This window comes from Antennarius striatus, chromosome 8 (assembly GCF_040054535.1).
Source record: "Antennarius striatus isolate MH-2024 chromosome 8, ASM4005453v1, whole genome shotgun sequence".
NCBI classification, from domain to species: Eukaryota; Metazoa; Chordata; class Actinopteri; order Lophiiformes; family Antennariidae; genus Antennarius; species Antennarius striatus.
In genome coordinates, this window is record NC_090783.1 from 22,504,804 (window position 1) to 22,521,260 (window position 16,457).

The following is a 16,457-nucleotide window of genomic DNA, read 5'->3' on the forward strand; positions in this document are numbered from 1 at the left end:
CTACAAAATTGAGGTGCTCCCAAAGTTCTTGTTTGTAAATACCTAGAAAATGCATATTTACAAATATGTGTTGTTCTACACCAAGTCATAAAATTTTGGAATTAATGTTGAAACTCAAAAATAAAATCGTAGCTCTAGGAAGCTCTATGTTGACTGTTGAAAACATTTCAAACTTATTAACCAATATTATTGTAGCTTTCTGAATAAGTAACGTGAAATTTAAGCTATGAAACAGCCAGATGATTTTATTAGTTTTAGCATTCTGCAAATTAGGAAAAGGTGGCTCAACAATTAATGTGATACATACAACAGAACCGAAAATTTTATGACTAGTTCCATTAGTGTTTTAGCACTAAGAAAAGTTACAATTGGTAAGCATCTTTTCACCATTTTATTCCAGAAAAGATTTAAATTGTCAGTGTGTTAGGAGTAAAATTTACACAGCTATGTGGCCTCCCTGTATATAAACCGGTGAGCAGTGAACATGTATGTTCCTGTGGTGCAAATCAGTGTGTTTTATGCTGAGAGGAAAACAACAGTCATGAGAAGTAAAGCGTTGCCGGGTCATTTTCAGTTCATAATAGACCAAATTCATGTACTCCTTTAAGGTTAGTAACACAGATGGAAAGGGTGAATAATGTAACTCTTTGAATAACAATAACAAGTCTTCCACCACATTGCCGAGTCGTTCTTATTATGCAGACAAATTAGCAGTCAAATGTCTTCGAACGTGGCTGGAGTTTCAACTGTTACATTTTTGATTAAATCTCAAGAACTTTTGAAAGGCAGCTATACTCTTACTTGAGAAATGCAACCTGGTTTAAATGGTCAACAATCAATGTTCATGGAGAGCTAGGAGCAAATATCAGATATTACATTTTACACATGGATTTAAAGATTGTCTTCCAGATAACCCACATTTTTAAAAGCACAGTCAACAGTAAATCCAAATTAATTGCTACAGGACCAACATATATGGCATTTCCAATAAAAAAGTCACAAATGTTAAGAGTTGATAATGTGTATTTCCAAGTTTCAGTGAATTTAATATAAAACGACTTAAAATTTAATCAAAAAATGTAGCTTGTTCAGAAACATCCGACTGGCAGTCTGTTTCCAACTTACCTTTAGTGAAACAGCACTCATCACTTTCACAAACCCTCAGAGTAAAACAAACTTTCAGAAAAGCTCAATGTCTATTACAGACAAAAAAAAATAAAAAATCACATATGTATCAGGTTTTTGTTGAAACAAAAGACATTAAATTAAAAGGATCATCATCTACAAGCAAAGCAGTTTGGGGTTAAAGTTTTTACAAAAAGAAATGTCTGATGTTCTCTGATCCTTAAAGGAGCAATGACATGGCTGTTGCTTGTCTGACATTTTCACACTAAAATTTGCTGCTGAAACGTTGGCAGATTGGAATGAGAAATCTGTGTTGGTATTTTTCAGTAAATAATCACATCAAATACTAAATTACTGAGAAGATTTTCATGTAAGGATGTCTGAGAATTAAGAATCAGAAGCCAACAAACTAAAAAAAAAATTTCAAAAAGCAAATGCCATAGTGATACAGGAATTTAAGGACATGTCTGTGGCATACGATTCAGTCTTTTATTTGCGGTATATGTACAGATTAGAGGAAAATTTATCTACGTCTATACACTGTTCCAAGTAGTTTGTATCAGTTGACCACTTAGCTTTTGTCTGTTACCATGGTTACAGTAAGTATGATGAAAATCAAGACAAGACGTCCACTCAAAACTGACAAATACAACATTATAAAAAACTTCAACAACCAGTAACCAACCAGTAACCAGTAAAACTAACTTCAATGGTGAAAAAGTATGCAATTAGCTAAGTGGTCAACCAAATCTAGCTTTTTTTTTTCTTTTTAAAAACGATTTTTCTATTTTTAGCATTACATACATATACAAGTGTAGATAATATAAGTATATATATTCATATATACATAATGAGTATGTATATATACCAGTAATGAATCCATTATATACTTATTTTCTTCACAAATATGTGAAACAGGAGAAAAAAAAGATGACTGTTACAAATAAAAAGCTAGGATGAAACAAAATGCATAACAAAACTCTAGATAGAAACCAATAGTAAATGCACTTTGTACTTTTTTGTGTTTTTTTTTTTACAGTTTTGCAATTTTTGTTTCGTTTTATTTTTCTATCACTTATTATATAGGAGAGGTGACACTCATTTAAAGTAGGAGTAGTACCCATTGCTACCATTTGAACTCCCTATACTCAGCTCTTGTAGGAGGGACAGAGGGTCGCTGTTCTTTTTTACCTGTTCTGGGCGAACAGCTTTGGATTTGGGTGGGGCGCGGAGGGCACTGGCGTACGACATGGTGGGTGGCTTGTTTAAGTTTGGGGCTCCCTGGCTGGCCTCTGGGGGAGCCTGTGGCCGTGGCTGCTTGTTTTTGGGCATGAGAGGAGGAAACTGTCCGAGGTGCTGAAGAGAGTTCAGTGAGTGTGGGTGTGTCTGCTGTGACGCTTTGGCCTCGGCTTTCACCTGCTCCTCCGTCTGAAGAAGCGCCTTAGAAGCTGTCAGGGATTTGAAAATTGATAATTAGATACACGTAGAACATTAAAAATACAATTAATTGTTCAGAATTCAAAACTAGTAAAAATGCATATCTTATTTTTTTCTTGAATACATACCCAGAAGGTCCCGGTGCTGCGTGAGTGTGCCGGCTCCGTTGCATGGAATGTTCTGGAATGGGCCGGAAACTCCACCGTTACTGGGCCAGAGTTCATGTGAGGGATAACTGTAGGAGCCGTGTGGGTGCTGATGATGTTGTATGTGTGGATGAGGGTGGTCCTGGGTGTCGGATGGGCAAGACTGGGGCTGCTGGGACAGGGTGTTGTGTGTGTTGGCAGGAGATGGTTCTTCTGGGTAGCTTGAGGAGATCCGGCGCTGATAGAGAGGCCGACCTGGACCTCTGGGTTCATACTGGACATCAGTGAGGATCGATAAGGAAGAGGAAAAAGTTGAGTTAGATATTAAGTCAGACGAAGTAGTCAGCAATGTGAACTTAAACAATACTACAGAAAATCATACATCTTGCAGTAGGACCATGTCTGACATAAAATAAAATTGTTCTGTCAAACACACAAGCAAGCAAAAAAAAAAAAGCGAATAAGGCGCAAAACAAATCCCAGATCAGACCACAAATCACAGGTATATTTAAATTAGGCAAAGAAATGCGTGCCTGAGTGTGTTAGGTGTCGAGGACGGACCCCAAAATCCCAGAATTCATTCCATTTAGCAAAGTTTCTATTTATTATTGTCTCATCATAAGCAAATAAAGGTAATCCTTCCTCCATTCAACACTCCGTATTTCAGCTTCATATGTCAATATTCATCCTGCATCTGTGTCCAATTTTGGGTGACTTAACTCTATTATTATCAACGTGTGCCCTGCCAGTACAGCTCATTTAGATTTCATCAAAAACTGAAATCTCTTTGTACAACATTTAGAGCTGAGTGTTTGAAGAAAGTCTTGCGATGTTTGCTCTGGTGTAGAGGGGAAAAAAATGCAATTAATTCCCTGGCTGTCAGCCAGAAACGAGTAAGAAAGGTGTATTCCTGAAGCACGTGTTTACATGTGAACACTCGGAAATTAAAACCCTCTATAATTACCTCAGGATCAAATACGCATATTTAAGACAGACTGTTGATAAGGTTTATTCAATCAATGGTGATACTTAAAATATGCAAATAACCCGTACCTCATCTACATTGTGAAGGGCCGTGGCTGCTGATGTTCTAGGAGACAGTGGGTGGTAGGACTCCTGGTCTGGAGCTTGACCTTGTTGGTGTTGCTGCTGGTGTTGATGGTGAAACTGCATTAGATGGACTTGCTCCTGCCTGCTCGGTTGAGCCATGATGGGCAGTCCGTAAGGGAGGCCGTGGCTCTGGTTCCCCAGTAGGTGGTTCTGCTGCGGTGGCCTAACTGGTGCAGCTCCCCCATGAGGCCACTGCGCCTCATGCAGAAAATATTTCACTTGGGAAGGAGGGGGGCTGGCAGAATGGGCTGGTGGCTGATGTGGATAGCTACCAGTGTTATACAGGGGGTTCCCTGGGTGCTGTTGCTGCAGTGCTGGGGTGTTGGAAAGGTTGTCGTTAAGGAGATTGCGGCCATTGTCATGTGAGTAAGGTCCTGGAGGGAAGGGTCCAGCATGATTGGGGGTGGCAGCTAAGGAAGATAATGGGTCACCTGAGGCACGGGGCTGGGATTGGCGATATTGAAGGAGACGAGACTGAGGTGGGGGCTGCATCTCAGCAGCTTCCCTGGGTTCAGGCTGTTCCTGCGGCGGGATCTCTCTTAACAGGCCTGGGTACCTGAGAATTCAAAATGTATATCTTACAAGCTAGTATTTATCATATTTGTCAACAAAAAAGATGATTATTTAGCAGGAATAATATAAATGGAGCAAAACGTAGCAGCTTCCAATTTGAAACATTTGGGTTTCAATTTTCTTATTTTGATCAAAAACTTCAAGTTAAAACTAAAACTTTTTTGGAAAGTAAAGATTAGAGTATTGAGTCGCAAGACCTGTTCAACTAAAAAAACAAAACAAGCTAACCTTGTAAAAGGTGAGTCAATTGGGGCAGGTGTGACATCTTCATCTTCGGTGTTGGTGCTAAGGCCCCAACTAGCTGCCTGGAGTAGCTGAGGAGGAAAACGTGCAATGTTGGGCTGAGCGAGATGGGCAAGCTGTTGGGGCAAAGGGAACGCGACACCACCCTGGAGAAACGTGCCGGCTGCCTCTCCCCACTGGCCCAACCTGGTCACTTGCTGTTGTTGCTGCTGGTTCAAGGCCTCTAGAGCCATCGGACCCTGGAGGTCTGAAAGAGGATAACCACTGGATTAGTTTCTGATTAGTGTTACTGTCATGACTTTATGGAATAAAGCACGATGCGTTATTAAAATGTACCATGCTAAGTATAACATTTTATTGATTGTACCACACAGTTCTTATTCTCAACGGTTCACATTCTTGATTCATTCTCCAACAAGTATTCTCTTTAAGATTCGCGATGTTCATGAACATTTTCTCTCTGTTAGAAAATATGCTGTTTTACTGCGCAAAAGAAAAATTAATTTAGATAATTGTAAATGTTTTAATTCATTACATTTTTTTAAATTACACTACATTCACTCACAAACACATTTGTCGTGGTGTTACTGACGTGTGGATGCACACAGGATGCGTCCATTCAAGCAGCAAACAGCCTTGTCAATGAACTGATGTGTGTTCCGCGTTGTGAAGACGCTGTGACTCATTCATTTATTTGAATAACGTCATTGCAAACTGACATGTGAAGATGGTCAAGTATTTGTCTGCATATTTATATTATTGTTTTACATATTTTTATTAATATGGAGAGAAATGCTTCTGACAAATAGAAAACAAAAAGCATCCTAATGAACAGTGCAAAATCTTTTGCCTTTTAAGTTAATTTTAAGTTTTATCACATTCATTACCATTCTCACCATAGATTTGAAAAGATATTTAAAGATAAAGAATCTGTCACTTTATTCTTAGACCAGCTTCATTTGAATTTGATTTGAGACACTTATCTGTCTTCAAACAACAACTTTCCAGTTTTTGTAAAGTTAACAAAATTGCTTGTGATAAAACCAGATATATAAAAAACTGTTATAAAGTTGAATCTATTTTTGAAGACGATAGTCTGTTTTACTCCTCAGTTTTTCTCGTTTTCATGTTCACTGGGGATTTCAATGTGAGCCTGATGTCTGAATGAGCTTGTCTTTTCTTGAACTTGCTTAATTAATCAGAAGAAAATTTGTTCAACACACAGAACATTTTAAAAAATCCCTTATTTGTTGTTTTGATGTTTATAAAATATCTCTTGACCTAACGAAAAAACTAAATAAGGAGCTCTACTCACCCAGATTCTCTCCCATGACTCCATCCTGACCATCCTCTCTAAAGCTGTTGGCTCTGTTATGTTGAGGCAAGCCTGGGTTGTGGCCAACGGCATGACCCATTGGAGTCCTAATGGAGCTGCTCATCTCCTCCACTCCTCCAGACTCTGGGCCATCCAAAGTGGGAGACTGGACACCCCTGTGCGGAGGTATGGGGCCACTGAAGAAAGACGTATTGTGGCTACCAGCACTGTAGGCAGGACTGATCTGCTGCTGTTGACTCTGTTGCGTCATTCCCGGGTGTTGAGGCTGGTTGAACCGATATGGTAGCCTGGAGACTTGATACTGGGGAGGAAATGCTCGTCCACTAGCAGGATGTGGAGGAAAAGCTGGGTTGGGTGGCGCCAGGTGATAATTGAGCGCTCTTTGGGTGGCTGAGGGGTCTTTTCGATGTAGCAGAGCATTGGGAAATCCAACAAGCCCATCTGACTGTGAGTCCAGACTTTGACTTTGACCTGCATCTAAATCCCCCTAAATCCAAACACAAATACCAAACCAAACACTTAAAGAAAACCCTTAACAGTTGTGGTGGGTAGCTTTATCAGAACTATTTTTTTAACCAGATATAAAACAGAAAATGCCAATAACTTGCCTGCTTTTCTTTCACTTCTGCAGGTTTCCTGTCTGGTGTCTGAAGACAGCTCTGTTCTGATTTTGGACAGCCTTCTAATTTACCTTCAAAATGAAAAGAACTCAAATTTACTGCATGCTTGACTTCTGGGGAAACAATTACAGTAATTTCTGATATTGAATCAAAAAGTAATTAAAATCAAGGCATACCATTTCTGATGGGATCTGCCTGTAACTCCTTTTCAGGACTGGGTTGGCCCATTCCTAGAGGGGAAGGTTGGGCCACCCCACTGTAAGGTATAGGGGAGCCTCGATTCTGGGCTTGCAACAGATTGAAATTGTACGCCATGGCTGCTGGGTGGCTCATGATGCGAGGGTCCACAGCAAAGCGATTCTGGTAACCTGGCCAATGCAACTGAGAAAAATAAAAACTTATCAAGTTACTGATCAATAGCAGATAAAAGATAACAAGGTAAATTTGTCCTGTGTATTTTAAATTGAGTAAGATTACACACGATTATTAATCGTGATTAGAATCGGTAACATAAGTAACCCAAATACCTGATAACAGAAGAGTTGTTCAATTATTTGTTTGGTGAGATTTTATTTTACGCACTCAAATTGAAACATACAGAACATGAAATGAAAAATTCAGTTTCCTTCTACCTGGCATTACAGTCCAGGTAGAAGCATGTTGTATTATTATACTTGGCCTGCAATCACCAATTGCTGACTGGTAGTCCACCACTATGATGTATGTCAATTATAGGAAGCAGAACTTACAGGCAGGGGCATGGACATGACCATGTTTCCACTGTACACTGCTGGAACGTAGAGGATACTGGTGCCCGTGTGAGGATCTATTCTCTGAACAGGACTGGGTGACTTGCCCATGCCAGCTGGTGTGCTACCCAAGGGTGGTGTAAATGCCCGAATAGGGTTTCCCATCAGCATGGCGGGGTTGGGTTGGACTGCAACGTGACAAAGTGGAAAGTAAAATAACTGGCTTTTAGTGTAACGGTACATCAAAAGCACAACACCAATAACTTTTTCACTCACTGGCAAAGAGCTGAAAAATTAAGAAATTAAGTTAACATTCCAAGTGAACTTTAAAAAGCTCTAACCAATGAAACTAAAATGTCCCATTACACTGCCTTTAAAAAATCTCTGTTTCTACTTCAGCATATGAAACATACAGTTGTGGTTCAAAAAATTAAAATAAGCCTGTGATGACAAACTCACCATATCCGTCAGGTGGAAGGTGCTCTGTGTGGTTTACATGTTTCCCCTGTAAGACAAAATTATTGAAACATTGTAGTGGTAGGATTATATTTATATATTATATCATATTATATTATATTATATACTGAGAAGTATTTGTGAGTTGTGAACCAGTGTAAGAACTGTGAATCCAACTGGTTGCAGTGTAACTCAACTGCCCTACATGTGTCACAACAGCTGAGACACATCAATGATTTGAAGGAGGCACAGGCTGAAAGCAGACACATGAATCATAATATTAATGTATATGGGTACTTATCTTTTACGCTTTTGGAATAGGCGATTATAATACCTGTGGTCTAATGCAATGACTGTGTATATACTTGTTTTGTAATGACAGGGGTAAATGTATGATACACTGTATTCATCACTGTTCAAAACATGCAACAGCTGCTGCATTAAGGAGTTTTAATGCTACACTGTTTGAAATGTTATTAATAAGCATAATCCTTGCCACTGGCCATCTCAACTTAACAGAGGAAGCAGATCCAGCACAGAATCTGGTCAAATGTACTTCATTTGTGTCATGCCAACTATTTTATAACTTCCGGTATAACTACCGGTAAATTCAAAGTTGTGTAGTCAAAATGTATCATGACAATGCTACTTCTCAGAAAGAACCTGTTTGAAAAACAAGTTCCAAACAGTGAGTTCATGAAAAGTACAAGATAGCTTGGCTTTGGTGACAACACTTAGTGAGACGAATCTCAGGTATCAACTAAAGAATTAAGCTCAGTAAAAGTAATTTGATACTGCCAGTTCCTCCTTTCCTGGCCAGCACACAAGCAGCAAATCCAAAGACTATTGGTTGTACTCAAAATATGGTTATGCTTGTGAAGCATTATAACATCCAGGTTGAGCTGGGGAGAAGCAAAACTACAGTGTCATCGATAAGAGATGAAGTGTTTTTGGTCGTTTTCCTCCTTATATATAACACATGTCATTGTATAATCTGTAATGTGATGCAAGTTTGATGTCAGTCTTATTACTATCAGAGATTTGAGATATGGTCAGAATGGCAGCTTTGCCTTGGTACTATTTTAAGGTGAAACATTAACTAAGCAATGACAGACACACCACTAAAAAGGTGTCTAGTGTCTAGCATTGACATTATTTGATCTAGTCACGGATGTGTTGCTGCATAATATCCTCTGAAATGTGTGAGCTTAATAATGACAAAGACCAATAGGGAAGCTTTTCTAATCTCATAGCTCAATTGTCTTAAACAGCAGGGGCCGATTAAGATTGATTGCATGAATTTTGCTTCCAATGTCAAGGAAGATGTACAAAATAGTTGAGCAACAATTACGTAACATCATCATCAAACTCGCCACACAGCAAAACGTGATCTGTATCCAGATGGATCCTGGATACAGAATAGCTCAATTTTTTTTATGGCTAATGAAAATTCTTTGCTGTGAAATAAACAATAATACTATAAACAATATGATTAGCAGAAACCATGCGGATTCAGCTCGAAGTTAAAGTCGGTGCAGCTTCAAGAGTTAATGAGCTAGATCTTGAACCCCCCCCCCCCCCCCAGTATTTAATTGTTCTGTTTCTTGTGTAACTATCAAATGAATAACACCAATGTGATCTCAAATTCTTTGGCAGGTTTTCCCAGACAAAGTACAAGGACCAAATTATCAGGAGACTAATGCTTTTAGGGGCAATGGTAAGATGGGGCCACTGTAATTGCCATGGCTGCAGTTTGTGCTGTCTGAGAGCTGTCTACTTAGTTGAATAAATTATACAATATAGTGGATTGCAATGGGTTTTAGTGGATTTTGTAAAATAGTCAATATGGACTCTTTAAAAAATAAAGGAACTGATTTAATTTTGTGAATCAAACATGTTAAGAGACAGAGGAGGCATGAATTGATCCTGCCTTTTTAACTGAAATACACTATTAAATGGAAAAAAATATATTACATACTGTGTGCACTGTGTGTCTATGGAGACAGAGAGTATTAAGTATGTGTGTGCACATTTGTAAAACAGGCAGATACTGCTTATTAGGCCCAGTATGTCATGGCAGCAGATTGGCACCTGGGGTGATTTCATTAACCTTTACCTCAGGGCAGGCAGGGAGGGAGAACAGACAGAAAACACATTTCAACCCGAGCTTAACAATCAGCAATGCTCCTTCGACCAAACCTGCAATATTTATTTCCTAGGTATGTTTTGTGTGGCAGTAAAATGAACCATCAAGTAATTTCCTGTGGTGAAAATTAAATGGAGTCACTTTAATAGACGTGTGCATCACACCTGCTGTGCAAAACTTCTATCGCTGTCCCTCTTTAAAACCAGAAAACACTCAATTTATTTTGATATTTTGCTTATTTGTTCCATGAATGGTTATCTAACATGCTACATAAAAACCGTTTCATAACATCCTCTATACCCGTTTTCTTATTTCTATCTGTTCACACTATTCATTCTCTCTTTACTACTTCTTAGATCTCACAACAGTTATTTTCATCCTATGCTAGAGTTAAGGTTTTAAAGGCCTATACTGAAAATACAATATATCACTCCTTTATGAAAAGCACCTTACTTTAGGGGGAGACTGCTGCTGTTGCTGCTGCTGTGCACCCTGTTTGTTGGTGGTGGGTTGAGTGTGCTGAGGATGAGCATGATGGTGGGGATGAAGGGTCTGTGAAGAGTGGTGCCCTTGCAGGGGCCTCAGAGCACGAGGAATAAACTCTGGAGCCAGTGGGTTCAGGACGTAGGTCTTTTTGAGCTCCAGGGCCTCGAGCTGAGCCTTGATCTGCTCAAAAGTGATTCCATGTAGGCTTGAGTTTTCATGGCAGATGGAGATAAAGTGCTCCCAAAATTTTCTGTAGAGGTAAACCATGTGGCAAAAACTTTTCATTATTTCATAGCATGACTTTCATGGATCATTTTATTGCTGTTGTTCTCCAATTACTACTTGGGGATTGGATATAAAAGAGCAAGTCATAATGAAATCAGAGGGAACAAAAGTAATAAGAAAACCAAATCATTTGTCAATGAAAATGTCACCAATGCAAAAACATCTACAAAGTTACTTTTGCTATTTTACTTACTATTTCAGGAAGTCTGGTACATTGATACTTATATATCATGCACATAATATTGCGCTGCAAACACTTAAAGCAGACTAATCCTATGCTGATCTTTGGCATAATAAAAAATAGCATATATATCATCATCATCATCATCATCATCAATGAAGGATCTTATGGGCTGATCCCATACATTTAAATTTATTTTAAGAGTATTAAACTACATTTAAAACTGTGCAATAAAAGTGACCATAATTACCTGCAACGCCCTACAGAACACAGTGCTATGGGATCTCCCACAACTGCAACCAGGGACTGTGCTCTGGTGATGGCCGTGTTGAGTAGCTTGTAGTTGGAGAGGAATCCATAGTCGAGGTCTTCTGTCGAATCCTCAATGAGCTGCTCTTTACGTTTGATGGCTGTCTGTTTGTGCTTGCAGGTATGTCGCGTCCGTACGGTGCTGAGGAACAGCACCCGGAACTGCTTGCCTACAAACAAGATTTGTTTTGTTTTTTTCAAATACGCAATTTTGACCATGCCCTGTTATTAACAAGGGTAAGGCTACATTTAAATTCCATCAGGGGTTTAACAAATGGATTGAATACTGCTAAATGATTCATTAATGTAGCCTTTGAGCTGGTACTAGCCACACGTATAATTACCTATTGATACAAAGGATAAAGATGCAGGTTAATTCGTTTTCTCACCTTGGACATTGAGCACCCGTTCCACGCTGACTTCATGCATTCTCTTTTTTCGGAGTTCAGCACGAATGCGAAACACCTGATCAGCATATGGTGACACCACTCCAATGCTGCCATCGTCCAGCTTTCCCCAAGCAACCGGCCACTTTTTTCGCAACTCCTCCACTCGTTCCACAATCTCGAATACCTGAGATGGAGGAGAAAAATGTAAGAAGAAGAAACGAGTCTCAAATGGATGCTGTCTTCATGCATAAACACAAACAAATCTGACCTAAAGTTATTTTCCATTGCAGTGATAAAATTGAGAAAAAAGATAGGCTTTTGGTTATATAAGGTACTCCACATCAATGTTATATTGCAATGTACCGTCATTAGAAAAAGGCATAGTCTGGACATATTAGTTATTAAAAGTAAAAGTTAATTTTGAATCACTAATGCTGTTTCTTCATAGCAGCAAATTCTAAATGTACAGCCAGAGGTTTTGAGCAGTCATGGAAACATCTTCAACTCGTTTATGGGGTTCAACTCCAATAAAGATTCACTATTATTCAGCCACACGAAAGACAACCATTCACGTTCACACCTACAGACAATGTGGTGTGACCAGTTCACCTGAACAGCATGTTTTTGGTGCAGACCCAAACCTGAAATTGACTTAGAATAATTCCCAAGAAAAATATATAACAAATGTACATCACCCATGTGACATGTATACAGACGTAGCACATTTTCTGCAAATTTTAATGGACGATGACCGATTGCAACATATTCCGAGAAAATTTATTTTTTGAAATTAAAAATGAATGTCTACAATAAAAGTGTAGATGAGGGCATTGCATAAATACACTGTGACTTTGGCCTGAGACATTTTTTTTTTTTACCACACATTTTTCTTTATCATTGTGTCAGTACATGTTCGATGTGACTTGCTTGAACAATGGTTACATTCCCCCAATGATTTCCCTTGATATTCTACATTCCATCACTGCGCTTTGGCTTCATATATGTGCATGTATATGAATATATAAGCAATGAAAGCAAAGTTACGTCCATATCTGATTTTCACACTGAGAGTAAACATGGAGGAACATACAAACATTTGAAATATTAATCTAATCCACACCTCAGCATTGTTGTAGTAGGCAGTGCTATTTTTCTCCTGCACATCTTCTCCTCTGGCTGTGAAGAACGTCAGTGGGTAGAAGTCCTTGTGGGATGGCTGCTTCCCACTTGCCATCAACTTCCCGTCATAAAATAATTCTGATGTGTAGCTGTAGGGTTAGAAGATGAGAATGAGCAGGGGAAAAGGAAGCATAAATAGGTAAGCACAAAGGTTGTGTCGAGAAATACTGATTACTAGTTGAAATTTTGTAAAACAGCATTTCCTCATACAGTTTAAGGTATAAACTGCCAAATTTTAAGAAAAAATGTTCAGTGTCCAAAGAAAATGTACAAAAAGGATTGCTTGAAGACCCTCTATTAACACCATAATGCATGAGTTTAATGGAGTAAATTTCCCAAGTTCTTGCACATATTTTTTTGTCATTGATATCTTTAGAAATACACCTAATCTGATTCAGCTAAAGTTTTTTTTTCTTGTGTTATCATCAGTCCAAACATGACATTAGTGATTCCTCTTTCCTCACTGGACAACCCAAGTGTGTCACTTATTCCCCTGTTTCAGATTTTCATCCTGAACCTCTTTCCAACCCATCCTGTCTCTCTCAACCCATTTTTTCTTTAGCCTTTTCAGGCCCTCCTCCAATAGCTCTGACACAAGGCAGTGTTGAGGGCTCACACCTACTTGATGATAGCTTCATGCGAGCGGTAGTTCTCACACAGGAGAATGCGACATGGGTATTCAGGGGGGTAGTGCTCATACAGTCGGTCCAGCAGTGACACGTGCAGATTACGCTCCCGCGCAAATTCGCTGTACACAAATGGACTGAGCTGTAAATCAGTGGATATGGAATGGAGAGAGAGGCAAAGACAAAGAGTGAGGAAGAAATAGAAAACATATAGACAGACATCATTCCTCTTATATCATCACTTTTACTTTCTATTGGCGATGAATTTTAATTTGAAATACATATTCTGCTCGTAGTCTTATAAAAACAGTGCCAAAATGTACCAAATATAGTTTAGGTGCCAAATTAAATTTTCATTAAGTTTTTATTTCAGTGTTGAACAATGCATCAGTGACCTCGTGGGGTCATAAAAAGGAGGACCTGCACACAAAATGGATCAATTCATAGACAATTTTGAAACAGGCAAAATTGCAAATGTATATGGTGAGGTACTGAACAAAAGCCACATTGTGTCATAATGCCTCTGATATGTTAAATTCAAAATTAGATGTTAACTACAGATCACCACCGTGATAAACGTTATTTTTGTGCATTCATAAAGCTCATTTAACAGTTCAGATATTGATTGGCACTACATGGTAAGGGAAATCAACTCATAATACTGGGTTAAGAATGCATTCCCACAATCCTCTTCCTTGGACAGTTTTCTTCCATTTGTCCACTGTCAGGACAAGCCTGAAACGTACTGTATGTTTAGTTTGAATCTAAATTGAACTTTAAAACAGTGAGAGGGTCAACTAGATTAAACGAGGCCATCCAGAGTCAACTGTAACTGTGAGGGAGGCAGATTCCTACACAGATAAACATTGTGTTCCGACTCTGTTTTCTTTTCTTTAAGATTTAAACCAGTTTTTGATTTCCTGGCTGCAGGCTTAAATGTTTCTTGACATCAATGAATGCACCACACTATCTGATCTCTTGGAGGTGGATAATATAGCTGTTGATTTAACATCTGTCAAGAGTGACATGCTAGATAAGGTAGCCTAACATGTTCAACTCCTAAATGTTGAACATATTTGAAAATGACATGTTTTATCTGCTGATTGTTTGTAGGACTCAATCAAGCCAACTGTTTTGTGTCTTACGAAGGCTCAAATGATACAAGAATAAATTAATGTGATCTGTGCCTGAAGTGACTTCCACAAAATCAGCTTTACTGCAAGAGTCTTTTACTAATGTGGGAATTCACAAATTAAATGCTGCTTCTTTCCCCATTGCATCACCTTCAATGCCAAAACTCAAAACTGTAATTGTTGAATTGTTGCTGAATTACTTACCTGCATATGGTCTCCAGCCAGAACAATACGGGTGGTCTTGCTAGCCAGAGCAAAAGGCATGATGGTTTCACACTCCATGGCCTGGGCTGCTTCATCCAAAAGGATGTGTGTAAACAACCCTGAAAAAAATTGGCATCAGGTATTTATTTAAATCTTATTTAACTTTCAGTGTCAAATACTACAGAGCTTTTAATCTCTAAACTATAGCTTCTCATCAACGAGATTACTTTACACTGAGATAGCACAAATTTGAACAATTTTTTAAATAAAATATTGCTTACAGTATATATTACTTGTGCAACATACATTATGCTACTCATTTCTGATAAGACTTTTCTTTAAAAAAATATTAGAATGTTAAAAAAACATCAAAGCTCCAACAACTTTTCCAGTTAGGTATAAATAGATATAAAACGTGAAGGTAGAAGAAAAAAAATAAGACTTTGAAAATGCAAAAGAACCCCAAACACACAAAGAAAAAAAACATAACAAAACAATGTGGGTTAGAAAGAATAAAGGTGGAATGGTTTAATTTTAATTTTTAAGCAACACTCATCATAATCTGTATGAGTAAATACCTCCAATCTGACTACGAAGCCTCAGCCAGCAGACTGCACTGTATGTACACCTCATTGAGAGATATGCTACCACTACAAGCTGATAAAGGGCTGTATAAATGGTGTGATCTATTGGAGCTTATAGGAAACAATATCTCCTTAGAGTCAAAATGCGACATGAGGAGTGTACTCAAAACAAATGTGCACAGGCAGAACGAGTGTCAATGGAATATCTTGTGTAAAGTGGTTCACTGAGTTGATGGATGCAGCAAAGTTTCCGCTGAATATCGCCGTGTAAGCCAATTTCATGGCTTGTAGTTTTGTTTTGAATTTTATCATCACTATGGAGAATCACAAGCTCAAAATTTTTACAGCCCCTTAAAACACATTATTACTGTAATTACTGAGGCCATGCACTTCTGTTGACCTCTTATGTTAACAGTGGTCAACAGGAGACAGCTGCACACTGCTTATGTTTCTGTGTTTCAAAAGTGATTTCTGAGAATTAGCTAATAATAAATTACAGTTATTTCACCACACACTGTCAGTCTCTAACATTCTTTCATACTCAATTACTAATCTTTTAGGACTGTAAAAGAAAGTTACAAAAACTTGATTTTACCAGTCCACAACTGCTTCTGCAGTCACCACCAATTCATAAATAACAGTACGCTGCTTGGACAAAAGTCAAATCATCACAAGGTACCAAAAAATTGAAAATAAATAAAGTCTCAGTGCCTCCCCTCTCCAACATTAATAGCTTTATAACTATTACTTAAATAGAGGGATATTTTCCAAAAAAGAATACCATGTCTATCATTTTAAAGACAATTGACCAGTGTAAAAACGTGTGAAATTGAAAAGTTCAAATAGATAGTGTTTGAAACAATAATGATATCAATTTTCATGGCATGATACAGGCCATCAATAATTGAATGTTCTACTGAATGTTCACAGTTCTACTACTACCAAAACCAAATGTATCAAACCTTACGTTTTTCATTTCTTTTGTGGTTGAAGTGGTTGTTGTGTTATCTTTATTTAAAAAACTGATTTGACTTCAATTTGCTTCATTTACCAGAAGTGAGTTGCATTGTGTTGCATTTCCCATAAGTAAAACCGATTTGAGAGATGAAATGTGGGGAGGCGGTCTAAAGATGCGAAACA

The 16,457-nt window shown here is 38.3% G+C and overlaps 1 protein-coding gene across 2 annotated transcripts in view; it reads right to left on the reverse strand.

The window, feature by feature from the left end:
• Positions 1-2,223: 2,223 nt before the first annotated feature.
• Positions 2,224-16,457, reverse strand: part of helz (helicase with zinc finger) — a 35,990-nt gene continuing 21,756 nt past the window's right edge. For both annotated transcript variants that reach the window (XM_068321002.1, XM_068321001.1), the window contains exons 19-33: positions 14,734-14,852; positions 13,393-13,538; positions 12,712-12,859; positions 11,592-11,775; positions 11,144-11,372; positions 10,395-10,677; positions 7,799-7,844; positions 7,340-7,527; positions 6,767-6,971; positions 6,579-6,661; positions 5,950-6,457; positions 4,620-4,881; positions 3,762-4,374; positions 2,691-2,982; positions 2,224-2,573 (exon numbers count right to left, since the gene is read on the reverse strand). In XM_068321002.1, coding sequence (XP_068177103.1) covers positions 2,224-2,573; positions 2,691-2,982; positions 3,762-4,374; positions 4,620-4,881; positions 5,950-6,457; positions 6,579-6,661; positions 6,767-6,971; positions 7,340-7,527; positions 7,799-7,844; positions 10,395-10,677; positions 11,144-11,372; positions 11,592-11,775; positions 12,712-12,859; positions 13,393-13,538; positions 14,734-14,852 — 3,656 coding nt within the window. The remainder of the gene's footprint in view (positions 2,574-2,690; positions 2,983-3,761; positions 4,375-4,619; positions 4,882-5,949; positions 6,458-6,578; positions 6,662-6,766; positions 6,972-7,339; positions 7,528-7,798; positions 7,845-10,394; positions 10,678-11,143; positions 11,373-11,591; positions 11,776-12,711; positions 12,860-13,392; positions 13,539-14,733; positions 14,853-16,457) is intronic.